The 15000-nt window shown below is 37.0% G+C and overlaps 2 protein-coding genes across 4 annotated transcripts in view; one reads left to right on the top strand and one right to left on the bottom strand.

The window, feature by feature from the left end:
- The window catches only part of LOC135197198 (F-box/LRR-repeat protein 7-like), a 173556-nt gene that overhangs the window by 23314 nt on the left and 135242 nt on the right, over positions 1-15000 (top strand). The window contains exon 1 of one of the 2 annotated variants that reach the window (XM_064224242.1): positions 14295-14596. The exons of the other annotated variant lie outside the window; for it this stretch is intronic. Within the exon in view, the coding sequence (XP_064080312.1) occupies positions 14501-14596 (96 nt within the window). The 5' untranslated portion in view covers positions 14295-14500. Of the gene's footprint in view, positions 1-14294; positions 14597-15000 lie in introns of those variants that run through there. 2 annotated transcript variants of the gene reach the window in all.
- The window catches only part of LOC135197201 (zinc transporter ZIP13 homolog), a 160886-nt gene that overhangs the window by 49891 nt on the left and 95995 nt on the right, over positions 1-15000 (bottom strand). The window lies entirely within an intron of this gene.

The raw sequence follows: 15000 nt of genomic DNA, 5'->3' as shown, positions 1-15000 counted from the left end.
AGAGTTTTGTCAAGATAGGGCCATCCATGCCCGGCCGAGGTAAGCTCTCTGTGGGGCACGAGTTATGAAAAAGCGGCGAAATGGAGGGAAAAGTCCCCGGAGGGAACACAATTAATAATATTACATTTAATAATAATGAAGAAGGAGGAGGAGAAGGAGGAATAGAAGTTACGGTCGTCAAATCATCGATTTCTATTACTATTATGATCATTTCTCTCATCATTACGTTTAATAACATATCACTGCTGGAAACAATAAAATCACTCTTAACCTGAATAATAATAATAATAATAATAATAATAATAATAATAATAATAATAATAATAATGAATAATAATAATAATAAGCTTCAGGAATATCATCTTGGATAATCATAACTGCCATCATTACTAGGGAGTCAAGATAACGAAGATTTTGAAAAAGCGTAAGCCAATGAAACTATGTATAAGGAATCACTTTACAAGCCTGTGCATGAAAACATCAAAATGAAAGCAGCTGAAACAACAGCCACATGAAAAATACAACAACAAAAACGTGACCACAACAATCATTGAAAAAAAGTCGAAAGTGACTGGCTCAAGTTCCACGTCTTCAAAAAAAAAAAAAATCCGGATCTAGGTGGACAAGATGTTTATTTAATAAAATTTAGGAAAATGTATGTCTGTCAAGATGAGTCAAAGTGACTAATAGGAATTTTAAGTTTAAAAAAAATGGGAGGGGGGTGTTGAGGGGGTGGACACGAAGAAATGACAACTGGCGAAATTGTCGCTTGCAAAAATATAATCAAATATGGGAAAAACAATTAGTACAAATATTTTAATTACGCAATATGAAATGTGCATTTATGGCCTAATGAGATTAAGTCTCAACGATAGAAAACTAAGCAGTACTCAACCCCACTGAACAGATTAGAAATATATAATACAGCTCTGTCATTTTATTATGACTACCTAATTCACTCATTAAAACCAATAAACGACACTTAACAGGATATGTGCCGACATCATTTAGTCTAAATGGTATTGATCTACGGTCTCTTGCTGATGAGACCAGCCTGATAACCACTGAACCACAAAGACATCTGCCCATAAGAGCATATATATACGTGCATAACTGCATACAAACACACAGTGACATCAAGAGTATAAAATGCCGTTTTTAACAGGGTGCCAAGCGACTCCCATAGAGGAGCCAAGTATCCATCTTTGAAAGAAAAAAAAAAAAAAGAAAATGGGAGGAAATAAGAAGGGGAGAGAGAAAGAGAGAAATAAATTCTTTAAGAGCCATAACCTACATACCAAGGTCTGAGAGAGACACAGCTATTTGATGGCCTACTGCTCTCAGCTCTGAAGGTCAACCTACAAATCCTAGGTATTGTAATATTGCAAAATCCTTCAGCTACAATGTCTAAACCCCTTCGAGTACTTTTTTAAGTCTAAATATTTAATAAGCTACTGTTACTTCAATTTATACACTAAATCCTACTCCAAATCTCGGCCAGTTACTTTTGCACTTCCATACAAGCACTTTCCACAATATCAAGAGCTGTGGCTTTTGCAGTTATCTATACTAAATCCTCCCTCTAAGATTTTTAATTCCCTTCCATCCGAAAAGACTTCCTCTTGATGGTTCGGAAACTTCCTCCTAAAACCACTTAAGACAAGTTGCCTCTGTTCTTCCCTTTACTCGTACATTCCTGTGGTCTCAGTACATAGGCCCCTCTGCTGCTACTCAGAGGCTCGACTGTATCTCAAAGTGCACTGGAGAGAGAGAGAGAGAGAGAGAGAAGAGAGAGGCTCTACTAATTAAACATGAGTACCTATATGAGAGAGAGAGAGAGAGAGAGAGAGAGAGAGTCAACACTGCAAAAATATCACTGATGTATCAACCAATTACATCTCTTTTTTGACTACTATCAACAGAATCTCTTTCCCTCCCTAACCCGCCCCCACCCACCCAACTAGCTGTTCAACAGCCCCTCCCCCGCCCCCACCCCTGCCATCACTCGACTCGGTATCAATGCCAGCACAAGAGAGAGCACCCACGTGAGAAAGGGAGCCTGGTGATCTCCCCTGCGAGAGAGATAAATGAGCTTCTTACCACAAATTAATCTGGTTTTTGAAATACCGTGGTGAGTGTGGTCTTACCCCCACCCCCCTTCTCTCTCCCTTTTTCTAGTAGTTTTTTTGTAATTCTTACCACCGTAATATCATTATGTCGTCTACCTCTTTCCTTCGGAAAGGTTCTTAAATGCCTATATAGACTGGTAAGGATGGCAAACATTAGATGTAATATATATGTGTGTGTGTATTATATATATATATATATATATATATATATATATATATATATTATATATATACAACACCAGCAACCCGCAACATTCAACTGACTGCGGGGTGCTATATCAAGCATTGAAACAACAGTACCACACCGAATTCCATTTCGTTCATTCATCGCTCAGGCAGCGAACACGGCTTTAAATTTCGAGAGGTTATCTATATGGCTATTTATATTATTCGTTCTCTCTCTCTCTCTCTCTCTCTCTCTCTCTCTCTCTCTCTCTCTCATAACCCAACTGCTACCCATAGCAGTCGACTCACCACTAGGTGAACTGAAGGTTTCAAAGGCTTCTCAATGCCTCAAAACATTACCACACAAGTGTTCGGAGATCGCAAACCATCTTGATTAAGGCATAAATCCAGCCACACCCGCAAGGTTCCCTCCGATCAAAAACGACTTTCCTATCTCTCACAAGTTTAACAACTTTTGCTAAATACAGACCATCTCTGGTCAATCATCAACAACCCCTTAGGTCAAGCACCATGACCAACTTTGGTCAGTCACCTGGACCACCTTTGGTCAATCTCAGGATCACATCTGGTAAATCACCAAGGACCAACTTAGGTCAATCACCAGGACCCACTTCAGTCACCAGGACATCCTTTGGTCAGTCACCTGGACCCCCTTCAGTCAATCACCAGGACCTCCTTTGGTCAGCCACCGGGACCACCTTTGGTACAATTCCACGTACAAAATTTTGCGGAATTCTACCGACCAAAAGCAAACTCCTAGGCATCGACAGAGAGCAATTAATAAAGATGAAAGACACTCGAACTAAATTACCTAAAAGTCTTTCAACCGTTAGCATTTTTAACAATACCCAAACTTCATCGATACGAAAAGACACTTTGAAAGACATTGAGAGGAGTCAACGAACTTCCCAAAAAGATAACGTGCGCGTCAGTGACCGCCATTCTTGACTAGACCGGAGATAAAGGCTTATCCTTTCATAAGACTACGTCCACCACACACAAGGCCAACTTTCGGTTATCTGCAGACTCTACGCAGTCTTGCTTTTTGGCAGAGAAACTGAAACTAGCAACGATGTTCGAATCAGTGCGGGGGGAACACACAAGAAAGGCAGAGAATTCCACATCCTGGAAGTGAACGACATCAATGGAAAGGAATATAAAATTGAGGCCAAAGGTCAAGCTCTGGGACCTATGAGGTCATTCAGCGCTGAAAGGGAAACTGGGAGTCTTGTTTGCAGAGGGTGGACATTAAGAGGGAAGAAAGAGAATAGAAACGGAGGTAGAATAAAAAAGAATGGAAGAGGCTGAACCCAGGGGCAGAAGGGACGCTGCAAAGAACCTTAAGTAATGCCTATTAGAGAGCACAACGTAAGGTGCACTGACGTCACTACCCCTCTACTGGATGAACGATAATAAGTACTCATCAAACGGGTATTCCAAGTCATCACCACTTAACACTGGGTTATCTAAAGGTTCACAAATACCAGCAGCTATTCTAAAAACATTCAAAGGTCACAAGACATTCTGGGGAATTACAAGTACCACGTTCGAAGATCACGGGATAGTCTAGGAAATTATATATATAGTATATTTATAATTTCCAAAATGCCACCTCACTACAGAGTAATTCACCTAAATTGTATTCATATCTTAACAAACGTAACACAGCATTTTAAATTACCATAATGCACGTAACTCTGGAGTCTGGGGCGGCCGGCAATAGGGTCTCAAAAGCTACTCAAATTTGCAACAGACTCCGGGCTCTTATACGAGCGGCAAAGAGGTCCGTAGTAAAGACAGTAAAAAGAGAAAGAAAGGAATCTCTGAAAATATCAATTGATCATCCCCATCAACGTATTTCCTCTCTTCATCACCATCGACACACCGGCAGGCAGACGGACAGAAAAACAGTAAAAGGAGTACTACCGTCAGGGACAGGGCGAAAAGAACAGCACCTGTCGCAACACATATTAATTAAAAGTGCCACAGAAAAACGTTCGGTAGACTGCCAATAATCGCGCAAATTCTCATTTTCGTTGGAGAGTTCCACAGCGCCAGGGGAAACTTGAGTAATCCGTATAGAATTCACTTTTTTCGTTAAGGGATGTTCCTTAATGATGCAGTTCTCTGTCAGCACGCAAGTTGCAACACGCTTATCTTCTTGTTGTGGAAGTTTCCCGTAAATAAAACTACGCTTTCGCAACGCCGCATAATAATTACATACAAAAAATTAATAAATACTGTAATAGAACAAACATCTAATAGCATAACATTTGGCTACATTTCACACGACCCTTATGTCTCAAACGAAGTGAGATAGGACATGATTTCTGTGGTATGTATTTATATGCTGCGGCTTTTAAGATAAACGAGGAAGAGAGAGAAATACCATACTTTATACGTGTATATAATATATATATATATATATATATATATATATATATATATATATATATAATTAATCACCTTCCAGGGTCACCAACAGACTTACTGCCACACCTATGTGTACATATACTCTTGTGAGACATCCTATGTCCATATTTTACCAGTGATCAGGAGCACAGAAGGAAGTGCTCGAAATACATGGTTGCAACGTTAAAATCGAGTTATATGGGCCTTCCATCTTCATTCATATATATATATATATATATATATATATATATTATATATATATCAATATTTTGATGGCCACCAATCCAACAACGAACAACATACAAAACAGCAAGTTACATAACTTCAACACAATAATGTATCTTGATGGCGACCCGTGGATTTCACGCATTTAAAAACTTGAAATCAACCATGCACTCTCGTGCATCAGTCAATACAGGGTAATAGAAAGATACAAAACTCCTCTCTCTCTCTCTCTCTCTCTCTCTCTCTCTCTCACAGCACTTGATGAGACGGGGGTCTGGCAACATAACCCCATAACGCATGAATTACCTTATGTCAAACCCTCCTTGAAAACCTTTGCCAAGTGGCCATACCACACGTGAGCATGTGGATGAGAGAGAGAGAGAGAGAGCTTTGAGTAGGTCCACTTGTTCGAATTCTTTTGTGGGTTAAATCAATAGTCATATATAAAGTACCGCAAAGTAGTGTCAATTGAGATGAAGATACAGACGATGCGAAGAAGACGAAGTGGATAATCAATGAAAAGAACGAATAATGACAAGTGAAAGAAAAGAATAAAATGGAACAAAAAAAAAAAATGATGATGATAACTGTCGACAAATACTCAATAAAATATGAAGCAAATGAGTGATAAAAAATGGAGGGATATATTCAAAAGGAATTTTATTGTGTGTGTATGTGTATATATATATATATATATATATATATATATATTATATATATATATATAAGAGGGTGAAAAGAACGGGTGACTGGTGTAGTTGAAGCCGGCACCTTCTACCCATATGGGTCCTGGGCTAAAGGCGGCAACCCCTCAATAAGGTACATAATAAGTTAAATGGAAAGGAGGCTTAGTGTAGATCTCTGGACCTGCTCCACCCAACCAGGACGTATTCTTAAACGCAGAATACAGTTTCAAATAAGATGACCGAGGAAAGAAGAAGATATATTTACGAAATTCCTATGGAAGAACTTGGGGGGGGGGGGGGGGGAAGAGAGAGAGAGAGAGATACGAAGAGATTCATAATACGATAGTTACCGTGAAATATAATAAACAATAAATCTAAAATAACCTGCGTACGATATTAAAATAAATTAGTATGTTAACTTGACACTCAAAGCCTGTTCTTGTCATTACGTCAATTGTAATATGAACTTGTTTCACTGATTAAACTGAGGCTCAATGATTTCTGTATGAAATGGACCTAAGTCGTTTCTTTCCTCTGGGATCGAACTCGGGCTCTCTCGCCGGTGAGACGAGGTTAGTAATAAGTGGAGTATCAAATCGTCGGGAAAAAAGCAGCACATACCATACAACGAAAGCCAATATTTAAAAATAGACACTTACGTGGAAGACGTATAAATGATTATATATAACACTTGTCATCAGCTACGATTTATCAGCCTTAAATCACAAGATTCGTCAACCTTAAATATTAACAAGGGAAAAAATGTCAGTAACCTTTGATGCCACTGCCACCGTGTCATCTGGGTTCGCGGTAATTGTGGTTGTCAAAAGAAATAGATACGTACATACTATATATATACTCGTGTATGAGTGATATATATGTGTGAATATATATAACTAAACTGTGTACTTTGCGGTTCTTTGTATATGAATATTGATTTAACCCACAAAGGAATTCGAACAAGTGGACCTACTCAAAGTTGTTCAATATTTAACTTTCATCTACTTAAAGAATTCAAGAAATACAAAGCTTATTTCTTAATTAAACAAATCTTGGTTATATTATCATTATTATTATTACCTTAAAAACAATACCTATACACCAGTAAGAGGACGGAATATCAATAGCGAAAGACAAAGAACAAGAAGTATAGACAAATCCAATTTCTATATGCAACCAATCTTAGCTATATTATCATCATTATAATTATCATTATCATCTTAACAACACCCAAACCGGTATATATGTGGACAAAATATAAACTGCGAAAAAACAAAGGCAGAATTCAAACAAGCAAAATGAGCAAAAGACCTCAATGAAGACATCATTCAGAGGTTCGTATAATAAGACTCAGAAAAGAGATCAACGTGACCAAAGACGGACGCAGTCGATGGACGACAAAAGCTTAAACACTACCATATGCGCAACAGGCGTCACTGCATGACACAATGACGGAAATGCAACACACGACGCAAAAGCCGGACATACAGATGGCTATATTTGTATATACTACTCCGGGATCTACGTCTCATTTTATCAAGTGAAATGCTGAACTCAGATTTCCCAAGTCAACACTAGTTTGTCTTTGTCACGTATTTAAGGCGAGAGCGCCTGTAAATAATGAGTTGTTATTATTATTATAATTATTATTAATTACCGTAAACCGAAAGTTAAAAGTACCACAGCTACAAATTTATAGATATGCTTTTGTGTAACTTTCAACCATTATTATTATTTATTATTATTATTATTATTATTATTATTATTACTAAACAATGCAGATGACCATGGAACTGGAGAATAATCGTCCATATCAGAAAAAAACAGAAAAAAGAACCACCACGAATTAAACTGAATTCATAAACAAAACATAGGCCTAAGTAGCTCTTCAATAATATGTTAAAACTGCAAATTACATGACACACGAAAACTAAAACAAATACAAGAGTAAACAAGAAAAGCGGCGCTTGAGTCTACCTACCATCCGGCTGAGCCACTAGAAAAAAAAAAACAATTTCTGAGACCATAATCCAGGACTGCTGCCATTACTTCAATGTACTCTGTCAGCGAACATTCACGTGGACAATTTCCACTTAAACCCACGAATCAATTTCGATGTTTTAAAAATATGAAGTAATGGAAAGACCAGTCAGGGGAGAAGACAGTGGAACAAATACATCTTGCACTTTTCATTTGTCTCTATAATACAAGTACATATACACACAATGATACAAAGACAGTACATATAGTACGTATATGCATTTCCAGAAGCGCGCCAGCCGCAGTGCAATTAAAGGATATCGCACACAATATTTGCAGATGAAAATAAAAAAAAAATTATTTACGACTTAATGCACTGAATAATCAAACAAAAACTTCTTTCAGTTTTCTTCTGGAGATTATAAAAGAAACCCACAAAATCACTGTGTAATACGTGTTTACTTAAAAGTATTTACACTTTGTTTTACTGAAGTAAATACTTATAAGTAAACACGTTATACACAGTGATTTTGTGGGTTTCTTTTTCAAGCATTGGACAAAACCGTACTTAATATATATATATATATATATATATATATATATATATATATATATATATATATATATATATATATATATACATATATATATATATATATATATATGTGTGTGTGTTTGTGTGTGTGTGTTTGTGTGTGTGTGTGTGTGTGTATATAACTGAATCACGAAAATCTGGAACGTGATGAATATACAAATAAAGGTAGAAGCCACAAAGGGAAGCGAAACACTGGAGTGCTGAGATCGTTTCGACTCAACGTCCTTTACTCAGCAGACTCAGTAAAAGACCGTGAGTCGCATGATCTCGCAGCACTCCAATGTTTGTTTCCCTTCATGGCTTTCTCAGCTATATATATATATATATATATATATATATATATATATATATATATATATGATATATATATATATTTATATATATTATACGATCACAAGTCACACATGACGAGTGTACATCAAAAGCCAACAGGAAAAAAATGACATGCAGCAGTACCTAGCGCTTTCGTGTAATCTTGCTACACCTCCTCAGGGTACAATATAAAAGAATGAAAAACAGCTTCGAAATATCAAAGGTATACATAAAAACGAACGAAAAAGTAAAATACAGAACAACCAAACAGCCCAGTCAAGAAGCAGATGGTCCACCGCATACACTTGCACTTAAAGGATAAAGGATAAATAATACAAACGGAAATGAAACTACTAAGCAGTCAATTACATGCATTTCGTAACCCAGTTGTCTAGTTTATATTGTTTTTTGCTAATATTAAAAACACTACTTGACTTATATTCTATTATGCTAGATTCTTTAACGTTTCTTTTAGTAATGTCTCGACAAAATAAAATTTTCTTTGAATTTTCCCAATTAATTGCACGATTAAAATTGTTCTTATGTAGAAAGAGGGCACTCGATGTATTTCCTACACATAGTACACAATTTTTATGTTGATTTAATTTGGATGCCAACAGTTTGCCATTTTGACCAATATATATTTTTATCACAATCTCTACAGTCTAGAATTCCACCTAAAGGATAAATACTATAAACGGAAATGAAACCTACTAAGCAGTCAATTACATAGTTACGAAGTTACATAGTTACGGAATGTTGTTGACAACTTCGTAACTATACTATATGTAACTGACTGCTTGGTGGTTTCATTTCCGTTTGTAGTATTTATCCTTCAAGTGTAATTCTAGGCTGTGGATCTTTTGTTTCTTAACTAGGCTGTTTGGTGGTTCTATATTTTACTTTTTTCGTTTTTGTTTACCTTTGATATGTCGAAGCTGTTATTCATTCTTTTATATTTTACCCTGACGAGGTGTAGCAAGAATACACGAAAGCGCTAAGTAGTTACTCATGCTTTTCATTTTTTCCCTGCTGGCTCTCTCTCTCTCTCTCTCTTCTCTCTCTCTCTCTCTCTCTCTCTCTCTCTCTCTCTCTCTATATATATATATATATATATATATATATATATCATATATATATATATAATATATATATATATATATTAATATATAATATATATATATATATATATAATATAAATATCGAGCTACAATGTCCTTTAATATCTAATTCGCTCTACCTCGGAATTAATATATTTTCATATATGCTTAACCGAAGGGGAATTTTTTCTCGATAATAGATTTGCCTGGACCAGGGCGCGAACCTATGGATCCTTTCAAACCCAGGAACGTCAGTGAAGCGTTACCTACTACTCCACCGCGAGAGGCTAAAAATAAAAGTTCATGTCGCCTCTCACCCTCATATACCTTTCGCGCGCAGGTAATTAGTGGTTTGGAGACAACATCAACCCACCTCGACTCCGGTAGTGTTTGTAGTGCTTTTGACAGCACGTAGCCAATCTATAAGTCATATCACATTTCCGTGATTCATATACAAATATCGAGCTACAATGTCCTTTAATATCTAATTCGCTACCTCGGAATTAATATATTTTCATATATGCTTAATCCGAAGGGGAATTTTTTCTCGATAATAGATTTGCCTGGACCAGGGCGCGAACCTATGGATCCTTTTCAAACCCAGGAACGGCAGTGAAGCGTTACCTACTACACCACGGAGAGGCTAAAAAAGTTCATGTCGCCTCTCACCCTCATATACCTTTCGCGCGCAGGTAATTAGTGGTTTGGAGAAACACTCAACCCACCTCGACCTCCGGTAGTGTTTGTAGTGCTTTTGACAGCACGTAGCCAATCTATAAGTCATATCACATTTCCGTGATTCATATACAAATATCGAGCTACAATGTCCTTTAATATCTAATTCGCTCTACCTCGGAATTAATATATTTTCATATATGCTTAACCGAAGGGGAATTTTTTCTCGATAATTGATTTGCCTGGACCAGGGCGCGAACCTATGGATCCTTTCAAACCAGGAACGTCAAGTGAAGCTTTTCCTACTACACCACCGCGAGAGGCTAAAAGTTCATGTCGCCTCTCACCCTCATATACCTTTCGCGCGCAGGTAATTAGTGGTTTGGAGACAACATCAACCCACCTCGACTCCGGTAGTGTTTGTAGTGCTTTTGACAGCACGTAGCCAATCTATAAGTCATATCACATTTCCGTGATTCATATACAAATATCGAGGTGGGTTGATGTTGTCTCCAAACCACTAATTACCTGCGGCGCGAAGGTATATGAGGTTGAGAGGCGACATGAACTTTTAGCCTCTCGCGGTGGTGTAGTAGGTAACGCTTCACTGACGTTCCTGGGTTTGAAAGGATCCATAGGTTCGCGCCCTGGTCCAGGCACAAATCTATTATCGAGAAAAAATTCCCCTTCGGTTAAGCATATATGAAAATATATTAATTCCGAGGTAGAGCGAATTAGATATTAAAGGACATTGTAGCTCGATATTTGTATATGAATCACGGAAATGTGATATGACTTATATATAATAATATATATATAATATATGTATATAGAGTATCTATATGGTGTATGTATGTAAGTATATATATAATATATATATATATATATATATATGTATGTTATATATATATATATATATATATATATATATATATATATATATATATATATATATAGTATATAATTCCATTTTTTAGTGGGGGGCTTGTTCAACAGTCACCTCATCTAAAGTTATATTACCTACGCATATTTTTCAGCATTTAAGTGAAGTCGAGTGTGGCCAAAAAAACGATGCTATTCACATCAATTTGCTCAAAATTATAAACTGCATACCACGAAAGCATACGAAGGGAAAGGGAGAAGAGAGAAACCCATCTGACGGTGAAGTATCAGAGAAAAAAATCGAAAAGGAAAAAGAAAAATCAATCGTGCGGAAGACAATAATTGTTCAGCCTACTTCTCAAGATGGCGTGTCTGAGTATCATTGACTTCAAGGCCGAAAAGCGAGGGTCTTTTTGTGACAGAGAAAGACTCTTGGGTCTTGAAAAGAAATTCTACACTGTGAGTATTATGGCTTTGGATAGCAAGTCCCTGGCTACATCTGACAGATTCACAGTATGTTTTAGATTGAGGATATTTTAGCTAGATTTTACACTATTCGTAAGGACTGTAGATAGAAAATCTCTGCTTTGACATTCGGCGATCAACGTCAAGTGTAGTTAGCTGATCTTTCCATAGGTATTTCAGTATCTAAGTTGGTAAAAAATAAACTAACTTTGCCTACAGACAATGAATCATTATTGGCTCTATTAGATTAACCCAGGCCTACAGAAGACGAATGAAGCTGGATACATACTGGAGTCCCAAGGTTGGCTACAGATTAACGAAATAACTGTAGAATGCAACACCATGCTTAGCAGTCGTCACTATTAGCTATTTATAGCAGGCCCTTGGCTACATATGCATACATATATAGTACCACAACAAACCAAAACTAACAGCACATTCACTGTGTTTTACGACTGGCTGTAGATAGGAGAACTTTAGACGATCATTGCTGACATTTTCAAGTACAATGCTGCAGACAGCTTGCTGTTGGCTATGAACTGAATACAGCAGTACGTTTAACCACGTAAGGGCAATAATATGCCAATGCCATGGTTATCAGAAATTAACAGCACTCTGGTAAGATTTTACATTATACTGGCTTGGTGTTGACAGAAGTATATTGGTTAGGCTATTAAGTAAATATAAGTTTGGATGCATGTTACAGTTTGATGGTTAGAGTCCTACGATGTAGTAAACAAGAAATACATAGTAAATCAGTTTATTTTGTAATTTAGCTAGTGAGTCGGTAGATGACAGAAATGAAACACAATGCAGTAACCGTATCCTGGCACTATGTTCCAGAATTCGGCTCTGTATTCTAGCGTGAACTGTACCGAATACAATATTGTATTTTGGTGTGACTGTCAGACAAAGCAATATTGTACTCCCGCATGATACAAGCGGCAGACAATACAGTTATGTTCTCTTGTATGAATTTCAAATACAGTAGTCATTTATGACACGAATTGAGACTATTGTAGATTTATAGAAAATACAGCTGTATTCCGCCGAATAGAGATAATGGGTAAGCCACACGCGATACAGTTATGTATATTGTAAGACGTATCCCTCATATGCATAAAACTTTAGTGTAAAAAGACTTTTATACAGTAGTGTATTTGGTAAGTATCATGACAAAACGTAATTAAATCTTCAACAGTGTAATTAGATATAGTAAAACAGCAGTTAGTAAGTACTGTATTTAAATAAAGTATTATAAATTTTGGGAAGTTTCTTAAATTTCCGAGATGCAAAACGCAAACCTCGTAAATAGAGTAGTCGATAAATTCTAAATATCATAAAATTAGTTCCATAAAAAAAAAAATTAATATATAAGTAGTTTAGTGTAGTAACTAAAGAATATTAAAAATTTCATGGAATGCCCTTGTTTGACCTAGATATACAAGATGATGAATGACACTGAATGACCTAATTCTCGGACGATGAGTGACCACGAACTGCCTAATAATCACGCAAGGGTACGTGACCCTCACTGAAGCCAAATTCTTTAAGAATGAGTGACCTTGTCTCCTGACCACATTTCGTTCAGGAGCGAGCTCATTGAAGTTAGGCGTGACCTCGAATGACAGTGAGTGGTAGATAGGTGACCCAGAACGACCATCGAGTAATGAGTGATCAGAATGTGATTTTTATGTATGGTAGATCTGAGCGACGACCCAATTTTCAAGGACACAGTGGTAACTTTGAACAATTTTTCCAAACACATGAATGACCCAAAACGAGGAAGTCATTTTAAATTAGAATGAGTGACTATAATTATATATTTTTACTTAAAAAAAATGGTAAGTGCCAACATTTTGCCAAGATGTCATCATTTACGTCAAAGGATTCAAGACGGAACAAAGATAACACAACAACTGTTTTATACTTATAAAATATTCAAAATAAACCGAAATGCCCGGTCATACACTTCATTTGAGTAAATCACACCCAACAAAGTAAGTGGCATGACGTCCCAATACCTTCCATCCGAAATAATTACTAGAATGATTTTGTTACGTAATAATATTCAACGCCATATTCCTCAGCCATATGTCAAAGATAAAATAATCGTGCACTTCATTCACTTGCAAAAGTTGGCAACACAGACAAGATATTTATTCCGTGACGTCACAGTAACTTACGTCATTAAGTCTTAAACACCTTTGACGAACAACACCGTTTTTCCTTTCCACATACTACTGTACTATGAAATAGTTTTTTGATATGATAATAAGTCTAATGCATGATAAAAGGAGACATATATAATATGAGAGAGAGAGAGAGAGAGAGAGAGAGAGAGAGAGAGAGAGAGAGAGAGAGAGAGAGAGAGAGAATGTTATTAACGCCTATAAAAGCATAGGAAACCACTTAAGTGTTATGTCGACAGATCTGCCTACACCAGACTGACAAGTCAAATTCTCATGACTATTTTTTTCATGGCGCAGATAATTATTACCAGGAAGATGCTATGTGACATTTAAGTATTCAAATTAATTAAACTTAAGAGTCGCCGTTACTGACTTAATTAGATGCATGACGATAAACTTAGATGGAAATAATAGCAAAAGCAACATGGCCACCAGTCGGTTAGTGTAGTCGCTCATAGATCTAGTGGACGTAGAACGTAAAGAGTTCTTAAGCCCGACGTTGTCTCCTGTGTCTGACAATTGAGAAGGAATAAGAATAAAGAGAAGACGAAGACGTAATAGAATCTTCAAAAACAGGAGAGAATCGAGGCAGTCTTGAGAACTGAAGGGGCGATACACAAGGGAGGAACGGTGAGCGTTAGCCACTTCTGAACTTTCCAACATGGACACACTCGGGCTGCCCGATTTCCAAGTGGAAAAACGAGCTTCGTTTTGCGACAGAGAGAGGCTCTTGGGGCTGGAAAAGAAGTTCTACACTGTGAGTATGACGTCTAATTTAACAGTCTTCTTTAACCTGACATTTATAATTTCCACAGATTGACGTCGCATGTCTCAGGTAGGGCATTGCTGCATGAGCTTTGTTACTTTTATCTAATAATTGTAGACGGAAGTAGGTTCCCCCACTCAGATAGCAGTGCAGCCAACCCTCCCGCGATTCATTATCCTTAGTCATGCAAAGCAAATTACAGCACATTGATCCAAAGAGGGTTGGCTACCCTTTATGACCAGTTCAGTGGTATCTGGGATACTCGGGTACCAGTCCCTCCACCATAATGTATTTTGTTTTTCAGGTCAGTGGTAAAAACTAGCGATATAGTCTATTTCAACCTATTTTTCTTGCAGGCCTTCTGAACTTCGTGAACTTCGATATCTACAATTTAT

The sequence above is a fragment of the Macrobrachium nipponense genome, chromosome 18 (assembly GCF_015104395.2).
Source record: "Macrobrachium nipponense isolate FS-2020 chromosome 18, ASM1510439v2, whole genome shotgun sequence".
Classification (NCBI taxonomy): Eukaryota; Metazoa; Arthropoda; class Malacostraca; order Decapoda; family Palaemonidae; genus Macrobrachium; species Macrobrachium nipponense.
This window is presented reverse-complemented; position numbering and strand designations above follow the sequence as displayed.